Source organism: Ciona intestinalis, chromosome 7 (assembly GCF_000224145.3).
Source record: "Ciona intestinalis chromosome 7, KH, whole genome shotgun sequence".
Lineage (NCBI taxonomy): Eukaryota > Metazoa > Chordata > Ascidiacea > Phlebobranchia > Cionidae > Ciona > Ciona intestinalis.
This window is the reverse complement of record NC_020172.2, coordinates 5,755,686-5,766,411: the sequence shown is the minus strand read 5'-3', so window position 1 is coordinate 5,766,411 and position 10,726 is coordinate 5,755,686. Positions and strand designations below refer to the sequence as shown.

The following is a 10,726-nucleotide window of genomic DNA, read 5'->3' as shown; positions in this document are numbered from 1 at the left end:
TGCAAATTAGGTTGCAAATGATTTAAGGCGAAATATTTTGTAAAAAGTTTCAAAAATATAAAATTCTTGATCACACGCGACGTCTCGCGTTATTTGTCGTCACAGACAAGCATTGTTACGTCATATTGCAACAATTGTTTTAAACAGATCACGTGTGTAAACACGCAGAAGACAAATACAGACAGATAAACAAGCTCAACTAATATTTGGAATAACTTTGGATAAAAATCTTGTTTTATTTTCCTTCTCTGTTTCGAGCGTTCATTGTTACGTCATCGCAGCTGGAAAATGACACGACGTCACAATAGGGACGCGATTCTTTTGTTTGTTTGATTATTTCGTCTGGAACTGATTAAGCGGCTTCTGGCAGTCGAGAAGAAAAAGGCAATTGGCTATAAAACGTCATACACTGCTCTGGGTCGTCACAATCGTTTGAGTATTCTAATAATTGAGAGAATTCTAGAATCAGCAAAATGGTTAAAGTTGTTCGAAAATCATCAAAGTTGTCGGCTCGACAAGATTTGAAAAGTTTGGCGGCAAAGTCGATCTCGATTTCCCGCGAAGGAAAAGTAGAGGAGCCGATCGTTGACGACCTTCTGCGGAAATTAAAAGCGGCAGTTCCAGCTGTAAACGGAAGTAGTGAAGTGACGTCATTGGAGATAATCCAACACGCGATATTTTATATCCACGATTTATGGTCGACATTGAGTGACGAAGTTATGACGTCATATCCTGTTATACACCAGACAAGGTTGCAAGCAGTTTGAGATGAATACCTTTACTTCTATGGGAGGATCGGGTTCGGGAAGTTCCCAGAGGATGAACGCGTGTGACGTCACGAAATATGACGTCAGAGCATATATCAGTGACATCATAATGGCGACCACAAGAAAACGAAGGGCGTCTTCAAGTGGATTTAGATATCGAAATTGTTGGTCGCCAGTGGGCGGTAGTGAATCGTGTTTGTTTCGCGAGAATGGATTTTATTATGACGTAATAAACACTCTTGTCATAAAACCGCGACATGATTATTACATGCACTGATAATACAGACAACTCTTTATTAAACATAACCTCAAAGTCGATGTTGAGTTCAATAAAGTTCAACTATATTTAGTTTACCTTGTACATAAGCAACTACCAACGGTGTAATTAGTTATTGTGCAAGCAGGAAGATGCGATCAACGGGTATTTGGTTCCTAACAATTCATGCGAGCGCGAGAAATGTTTAAAATAAAACAATGTAGCATCCAAAAAAGATAACGAAACAAGTCATGGCTGTCTCTTTAATTACTTTTTATTTAATTAAGGAATGAAAAGGGTATAGATGTTTGTAGGTAATTTTTAACGTATTTTTGCATAATTTGTCTAACATTAAAAATGGTTTTGGGTTGTAAAATCTTTCGGCATTATATTTTTTTAAAAAAACTTTTAATAAAAATGGTCGCTTTTGTTTCTAATTTGGAGGTATATTTTCGTCAGTTAACCCACATAAGTTAACAATGAAAATAAAAGTTATATTCACGTGTGAATAAATAAAGGAAACTCATTCATTTATTTTATTTCAGTTTGCCATAAAGCGGATTCTTTTAAGTTAGTTATTGACGCTTAGCAACTGTTACTATGTAAGCAGGATGTGTATAATGACGTCACACTGATAAATTGTGACGATTGAATGGACCATTTTGTAAGTACTTTGCACACTTTAACTTAGTTTAGAATTTAAGAAGTGTCAGAATTAGAACATTTGATATGACACAAATGGACAGTTACGTCACAAAGATAAATATGACTTGACAGTTTTATTGTAGATTTATTAAATAATAAATATCAGAAATAATAAAAATTTGGATAAAAGAATATTTTGGGGGAATTTGGAAATTGCATATTCGGGAATTATAGTTATTGAACAATAAATTAATTTTTATTTTTAGTTAGTTACCGCAATTGTACAACAAGATGGAACAGCTTTTCATTCTATTTTCTCGTCCCATTTATTAGAAAGCAAAAAAACATTCAAAGAATTAACAAACTGTATCCTCACTATTCCCATAGACCATTGTTAATTGTTTAAAACACGATCAGGATATTTGGATATCATGTGCTAAAGGTGTCCCATGTTTCCCCACTGAGCTATATCTTACCATATTACCCCACAGTATATTATACCCAACTTTAGGCGGCTTTACATGAGCTCTTTAGAACATCTACACAGTTTAAGTCAATAAGTCTAATTCGTAACTTAAATTAGGCGCGAGTATTTTATTAAAGGAATTTGAATTTGCGTAACATTTCATTGATTTTGTTATTTGATTGCGGGTTTGTTTACCAAGAAAGGATTAATTATTTATTGTTACTTGCTCTTGTCGTGGGAATTGCGGTAAAACAAGTTTGATAACATTATTTAATCTTTCAAATACGGTATAGCGAAAATCAAATTAATTAAAACAACGAAGAGAATTGAATTGACAGCAAACGAATCGTAAAACACTCTACGGGTAAAAACTACTTTAGAAAAAATGTTAAATAAAAGCGTGGCTTCCTAAATTAAAACCCATGAATTGAACCACATACGGATTAAACTAAAGTTAATATCGTATCAGCGTCTGTCCACGACCGATATCAGGTTCCAAACTCGTTTATTGGGTTGTCACAGCACAAGCATATACTCGTACCCCTTTATGGTTAATGGGGGGCTTCCTACTTCCCCACGTGGCGGTTAAATGCATGTCATCCCTGAAAATATGGACCTACTAACTTGTTTATTTTTGCCATCAGTGGGACCTTGATTTCTGAGAAATCATGGCTTCGTTTGATTTAGAGGTTGTAATAATTTTAACCTTGATTTGCTGAGGCGGGCGATAGAGGTTTACTTTTTGAATGTGCATATACAGTGTTGGGGTAATGGGCCAACTCTGGCCTAACTCCAAGGTTCCATGGCTGGCTTCACTGTAGGTCCTCACCCATATAGAATAGAATATGCATATACAATGTTGGAGTAATGGGCCAACTCTGGCCTAACTCCAAGGTTCCATGGCTGGCTTCACTGTAGGGCCTCACCCATATAGAATAGAATGTGCATATACAATGTTTGGGTAACAAGCGAACTCTGGCCTAAATCCCAAGTCCCATGGTATGCCTCACTGTGGGACCTCACTCATATAGAATAGAATGTGCATATATAATGTTGGGGTAATTGGCCAACTCTGGCCTAAATCCCAGGTCCCATGGCATGCCTCACTGTGGGACCTCACCCATATAGAATAGAATGTGTATATACAATGTTGGGGTAATGGGCCAACTCTGACCTAAATCCCTGGTCCCATGGCTTGTCTCACTGTAGGACCTCACCAATATAGAATAGAATGTGCATATACAATGTTGGGGTAATGGGCCAACTCCGGCATAAATCTTGGATCGCATAGCGCGCCGTACTGTAATTGGAGGGCGTAATATTTATTTGGCAACCTGAAAAATAAATTAGATTGTCTTGGAATTTTGCAACCCGATCCTGACAAACGATCTTTGTCCTAATTATCGAGCATACGCTTACCGCGATTGTTTGTTATTATGACGTCATAAACAGAAACAATATACCGAGAGCTAGAATTCGATAATTTTATTTCAAGGTTAAAATGAAGACATGTGTTCATTGTTAAATAATGTTATATATAATAATCTGCATTGTTACGAACGTGAATGTCAATATATATAGGGTGGGGTAAAACGGGACACCTTTAGCACACAATATATCTAAATATCCTGATCGTGTTTTAAACAATTAACAACGATCTATGGGAGTCGTGAAGATACGGTTTTATAATTTACCAACAAATGTGACGAGAAAATAGAATGAAAAATATCCCATCTTCCCCCACCGTACTATATGATAAGATTTTCATCTCGGACACCTCGGTTCAAAAACAATAACCTTTTTCAGTGATGCCGGAAGTTTAAAATCCGGTGTCTGCTGGTTACGATAGCTGTTTAAGGTCCGACATCACTGGAAATGGTTCTAGTTTTTAAACCAAAACATTTAAAATGAAAACAAGGGTTATAACTATAACTTCATCTTGTATACCACAACATTATACAATATATCTGAGTATTGAGACTTGATACAGAGAGTTTATGCTTTGTATTGGAACTGACCCAAAAATTCTTGTCCTATTCTCATAATATGCATTGTTACGTCATAATAGGTGATTGAATTGTCATCGAATTGCAATCGCGATATTATTAATGACGATTTTATTGCATGAACATTTCGTTGGGGGAACGCGAGAGTTGCAGGGAGAAGAAGACACTGTGACGTCACAATCATGGGATTCTAGAATGCAAGCGCTGGGGAGTGATTTAAAAGTTAAACGCGTCGCTGATGATCGAAGCAGTCGCGACTTCTATTACATCGAGTGCATTCGATAACCGAGGAAACTTTGATAGTTCTGGAATATTTGACAATCAAGTGAACGATTCAACTATAATGGGGGAATTCGAGAATACGACAGACTACATTGTGACGTCAGCAATCAATTTCAGCGTCGCAACGACATCGGAAGTCGACGTTTCAGCGATGAGATTGTTAGGAATCGTCATCGGGATTATTGATATATTTGCTGGAACATCGGGAAATTTATTGACTTTGTTGGCGATTTACAACAACAAGCGACTTCAAACTACTTTCCATATTTTCATCGCTAATTTATGCGTCATAGACCTCCTTACAGCGTCAACAATGATGCCATTCAACGTCACAAGTTACATTAAACAGGTGAATTATCATTTGAATTTAGCATTTGTTAAAAAGCAAATTTTGTTTTATTCCAAAATTTAAGATTTTATTGGGAATAAAAACGTTAAAAATAAATACGTTTTTTACTAAATGAGCGACAAAAACATTAATTTACATTACGCCTGGTAGCAGAAGTAACACAATTATTTATCATTGTTCAATAATGGACTTTTGTTGCGTAATTACTTTTACGTCACGTGCCCAACTTTCGCGCGATGTATTTCCTCAATTACTTTGAAACATTGTGACGTAACACTCAAATTCTTGAAACCAAAACACCTGTGCGCCAATAAAGCGTCCTGGGGGGGGGGGGGGGTTGTAAAACAATGCCAAACAATACAGGGCATTCTTGCTCTTGAAGAAACGAAATTTAAACACACCGCATTGTCCCATTTGTGCTGTAATAATAGTGTTTGTTTAGTATTAACTTTATTAAAACTGTATTGTGACGTAACAGACCTGTGTTTCATCAATCCAACGTCACACGCACGATTGTTACGTAATAAACACAAGCACAAGCGTTCATTAAGAACGCGCGAAAACTCCAATGATCCGAATCCTCTGTGACGTCACAATAAATCAATATTGGCTAATCCGTGTATCAAAAACGCGAAGGTGCTTCGTTCCGCGAGGTTCTTCTTTCATCGGAGTTTCACTAAACATATTATGAAAGTAAATTAGTTTTCGACGCTAACTTTATAGGACCATGTATATTGTGACGTATCGTCGATCATAATTGATTTTCACGCGCGCGAAACTCGCGTAATACAATTTTAGACGCGGCGGGTCGTGGGGGGAGGGGGTGTAACGACACGTCAGCATTAATATTCAAGATGGCAAATATCTTGTTAAAAATAGATTCGTTAAAGTAGATACCACATAACGCCGTACTTTCTCCCTAGATTATATTTCTATGATAAACTCACTTTTTGTCAAAATACTGACAAGATAAAAATCTTCATATGACGTCACAATCCACTTTTTCAACGTAACAAACACTGACATTTGATATTTTTTGTCACAATACGTGTTATTCTAAAATATATAATTCAAATGTGACCTAAAAAGCTCTCAGTGACGTCACAATGCTGTACAAACACTCAAGGGAATACAAATACAAAACAACAACATTATTTTGAAACCGCTAAACCCGCAATTAAATATTCTGTGTATTTTATTTCAAGCAACAAATTAATAATTAAAGCTTTTAAAACAAACTCTTGTCGGGCAATAACTTCTTTATTAATTTTAACATTTTAAATCATCCGACACAGTTGCGTCTATTCTTGCTAAAACCGCTTCTTAGATCTCCAATCACGCCAAACCTGCGGTAAACGAGATCATAAGCTCTTATAGATTAACCTAATGGCTTATATATACATGCGTACAACTTAACGGTGATATGCCGTACAATATAATGCATGTATAGTACTGTAGATAAGATGCAAACCGTTATATAACATAATATCCAATATTTCCTAATCGTGTTTTATAGTACTGTGGGGTAAGATGGATACCGTTAGCACATAATATCCCATATTTCCTAATCATGTTTTAAATTAAACAATTAACAGGGATCTGTGGGAGTCGTGAGGTTACGTACTGTGGGGTAAAAGGGATACCTTTATAATAATATTAATAATATCTCATATTTTCTAATCGTGTTTTTAACAATTAACAACGGCATTTTAGAACTGTGAGGATACGGTTATGCAATACTGTAAAATGTAAACATTCTATATGTTTACCACCAAATGGGACGATAAAAGAGAGTAATGACCATCTTACCCCACTCTACTATATACGCGACACGGTTTAAGAATCGTTTATCTAAAGCCCTCGAACACGCATCGATTATTAATTATTAGTTGGCAGCATTAATTGTGACGTAATTTAAGAGAGACAATTCTCCATATTCCAAACCACGTGATCGAAACTACCGCGGTTAACATATTATGACGTCATAGTGAAGCTCATCGTGTAACCTATGACCTATATTCGGGAACACAAGAGGTCGCCGAATACTCGCGAGAGCAGTTTATTACGTCACAAACGGTACGTCATCACACGAGTTCACGCGATTGGTTCCTATTTTACAAAACAAGTTGTTTTTCTTCCATAAATAGATTCTTGAATATTCATTATTAATTCAAACACCCTTTGTTTTAAAACAATTGCATATGTGACGTCACAGGGTTTGAGAGAAATTAGAGTTCGAAAATAGAAAACAATGTATATTGTTACGTCATAATCATCGAAACATTGTATATTGTTACGTTATAATGTGTGTTGGTGAGAATGTGACGTAATAATATAAAATTTTAGTTGAAAAAAACTATGTCGTCACAATTACAGTTGTTATAAAACTTTCACCCGGTTGTTTTAATTTCCGTTTCGAAATTAATTATTACGTCATAATGCATATAAGGACACGTCATAATTAAGTTATTACGAAGGAATAATAATCCGAGGGGAAATCACTTCAGTAAGAAGTTTAATAAGTTCGGATGCGAGTTTGGATCTTTGCATTAACGTCGTCTATTCTAATATTCATCAAATAATGGTTGGCCTCCTCTGTTACGTTGAGTGACGTCACAAGGGAATTGAACGCGATGATGAAAGACATAGATATCTAATTGAAGATAATTAGCTTTATTTGTTTTATATAAACCCCATGAACCCGGATTCGAACCTTGCAAGGTTTAAACGTAAACATTATCGCAGAAAACGAAAAATTCGTGGATTCTATCAGTTTTACTCATCCATTCGCATACATACCTTCAAATACGATTCGGGTAATTTATTCTGTACGTTGGGTTTAGCAGTCATGTTTTTATTTGACATTTTTACTCAAATAGTTTTTACGCATAGCATGTTTTAACGACTTTCGTTTTGCTGCTAATTCCCTTCTCTTTGTTGTTTTAATTAATTTGGTCTTCGCTACCGCTACAAAAGGATAAATACGAAAATATGGAACTAAATTTCGGGTTAAAACTTGTTTTTTTTTTATGACGTAAAAGAGCATATATTGTGACGTAGGAATGGCCGTTCGAGAATGACTTCACGTGTTCTTTCATGGCGTTTTCTTACTATTGTTGTGGATATACTTCGATCGTTTGTTTGATTACAATCACTGTAAATAGGTGAGTTGTGAATAGAAATTTCACTCTTGTTTTTTTTTATTTATGTATAACTAACATTTTTATGGATGTAACTTATTTATCCTCGCATGGCGGGCCAACAACAGTCGTTATATCACGGGTGTTCTGTTTCTTACACCTCGTGCCTGCTTACAAGTTACCACGTATGTAACTTATTTATCCTCGCATGGCGGGACAATGACAATCGTTATATCACGGGTGTTCTGTTTCTTACACCTCGTGCCTGCTTACAAGTTACCACGTATGTAACTTATGCATCCTCGCATGGAGGGGCAACAACTGTAGTTATAGCACGGGTGTTTTGTTTCATACACCTCATGTCCGCTTACAAGTTATCACGTATGTAACTGTGTGGTTGACTCCATGTCCTTTTGTCTATACAGTCTAGACCCAAGGGGCTGTTTAACTGGCATGTCACGGCTACCCCACAGCCCACAATTGTTAACTTTCTCCTAATTCTCAGGTACGTTGGGGTTTGCCATCCCAAACATAGCAACAGGTTATACACACGTAACCGAACAGTTGTCGTCATTATAATATCATGGCTGTTTGCTCCTGTGGTTTTATCTCCATTCTTCCTACCGGGTGAGGGCGGACAAAGGGGGTTTGGTTGGGTGCAAAGGTTGACCTTGTGCGTGTTTAAAATAACAGCGAAATGGCAGCATTATTACATGGAGGTAAACGTTCATTTTTGTTCTTTGGTGAATAGCGTCAAATGGCTCTATTCTTTTTATTAATAGCAGAGAAAAAAACAACATTCTCAATACGTTTCAGCATCTTGTCTAGAAAATATAAAGGATTGGTGTCGTTGCTTCCATTGTGGGCGTTTGTGTCCTTGGGCGTAAACAGAACACCAGTGTAATAACGACTGTTGTTGCTCCGCCATGTGAGGATAAATAAGTTACATACGTGGCAACATAAAAGCTGGCACGAGGTGTGTGAAACAGAACACCCGTGTTATAACGACTGTCGTTGCCCCGTCACACGGCAATTAATAAGTTGCACACGTGGTAACATGAAGCTGGCACGAGGTGTATGAAACAAAACACCCGTGTTCAAGAAACATACGCCCACAATGGTAGCACCGACGAGCCTCAAACCCAGATACTCGAAGCCACTTAATACCACCATCTATATCCGTATTAACATTACCTTCCTTCCTTCTAGTTCACCCGGGTATTATTCCAACTCCTTCCCCTCTTGGTAATAGTTGCGTTATACACCCTTATCTTTATCGAGGTGAGGAAAAGCGGACGTGACGTCATGGCGAGGTCGAAACGTAGCGCCACCAAGCGGATTACAGGTTTAACCCATAAATACCATGTATATAAAGTTTACTCAAAATTTGTCAAAATGTTTTATTTAAATAATGTACAGGCGGCATCAACGATCGTTGTAACGTTTGCGATTTAAACAATCGAATTCTCAAAAGTCCAACACAGCCTATGACGTCACAGAGGAATTCATTGTCCGCTGCGCCTTCTATTCACGTCCTAATAGAGTAAGTTTAAAACAATCGTTCAGCTGTGACGTATAATAATCCATGTTACGTCACAGTTGCAAAAAATGCTCAAGTGAAACTGATCCGTCACGTCATAATACCGAGGAACCAACAAACATCGAAGAACCGACGCCAAAAAGGTTGGTGTGACGTCACAAACATTCAACGTAACAATAACATTATGTTAACACGCGTAAAATCATATTTAACGCTTTGTTTAATATATGCGTGTTAAGGTGCCGTGCTGGGCCAGTGGTTAGCGCTCCTCACTACAGGCCAAAAAGGTTACTGGTTCCCGGCTCAAGTTTGACATTGACGACTGTCGTTGCCCCACCATGCGAGGATAAATAAGTTGCATTTATTGATTGATCTGTCATTATGAAGTTTCCATTTTGATGAAAAAGTTTATTTAATCGTTCAATTGTGTGAATTATTCATATTGTTACGTCACAATCACCATTATACTTTAGTAATGAGATCGCAAACTTGATCGCGAAGGAACGTTCTGGAATTATATCCGAACCCGTGACGCCACGAACGAAAGGTAAACTATATAGATTAGTTGACTGTGAGGTAAGATGAAAACTTGTTTGCACCGAACTCACGAATTTCCTGATCATGTTTTAAACAATTAACAGCGGTCTTTCAGAGTTGTGAGGATACAGTTTTATAATTCTGTAAATATTCGTTATTTACTACAAGTGAAGTTACACAAATCGACTATTTTTTATGTTTTTAAGGCAAAGACAACTTAGGTGTCAAAGTTGAGATAAAATATTTACAAGTTGGTAAAAAGAAGAGAATCAACAAAAAAGAAAAAGGTAAAAGTTTGCCTTTTTCATCCGGGGTACACCGCATATACATGGGGGTTCTAGGCTATATCCCCCCAGGCGTTTTCCCACCGGCGATTTCCCCCCCGCCTATTTCCCCCCCGGCTACTTCCCCGCCGTGACTATTCCCCCCCGGCTACTTCCCCCCCGTGACTATTCCCCCCCCTGACTATTTCCCCCCGGCTAATTCCCCCCGTGACCATTCCCCCCCGGCTACTCCCCCTCTGACTATTTCCCCCCGGCTAAATCCCCCCCGTGACCATTCCCCCCCGGCTATTTCCCCCCCGTGACTATTCCCCCCCGGATATTTCCCCCCTGTGACTATTCCCCCCGGCTAATTCCCCCCCGTGATTATTCCCCCCCGGCTATTTCCCCCCCGCCACTATTCCCNCAGGCTATTTTCCCCCCGTGACTATTCCCCCCGGCTAATTCCCCCCCCCCG

General features: G+C 37.9%; 2 protein-coding genes across 2 annotated transcripts in view; both read left to right on the top strand.

Annotated features, from left to right (window-relative positions):
- The first annotated feature begins 456 nt into the window (after nt 1-456).
- emc (transcription factor protein) lies at nt 457-1,258 on the top strand. Its single transcript, NM_001078222.1, is given in 1 exon segment — nt 457-1,258. A coding segment is annotated over 1 exon segment (294 nt). The 5' UTR covers nt 457-473; the 3' UTR covers nt 768-1,258.
- A 2,581-nt stretch (nt 1,259-3,839) lies between these two features.
- Nucleotides 3,840-10,726, top strand: part of LOC100176389 (alpha-2 adrenergic receptor) — a 10,096-nt gene continuing 3,209 nt past the window's right edge. Inside the window, exons 1-8 of the mRNA XM_002120199.5 lie at nt 3,840-4,771; nt 7,832-7,935; nt 8,417-8,630; nt 9,121-9,256; nt 9,331-9,454; nt 9,511-9,594; nt 9,925-9,998; nt 10,195-10,275. Coding sequence (XP_002120235.3) covers nt 4,379-4,771; nt 7,832-7,935; nt 8,417-8,630; nt 9,121-9,256; nt 9,331-9,454; nt 9,511-9,594; nt 9,925-9,998; nt 10,195-10,275 — 1,210 coding nt within the window. The 5' untranslated portion in view covers nt 3,840-4,378. The remainder of the gene's footprint in view (nt 4,772-7,831; nt 7,936-8,416; nt 8,631-9,120; nt 9,257-9,330; nt 9,455-9,510; nt 9,595-9,924; nt 9,999-10,194; nt 10,276-10,726) is intronic.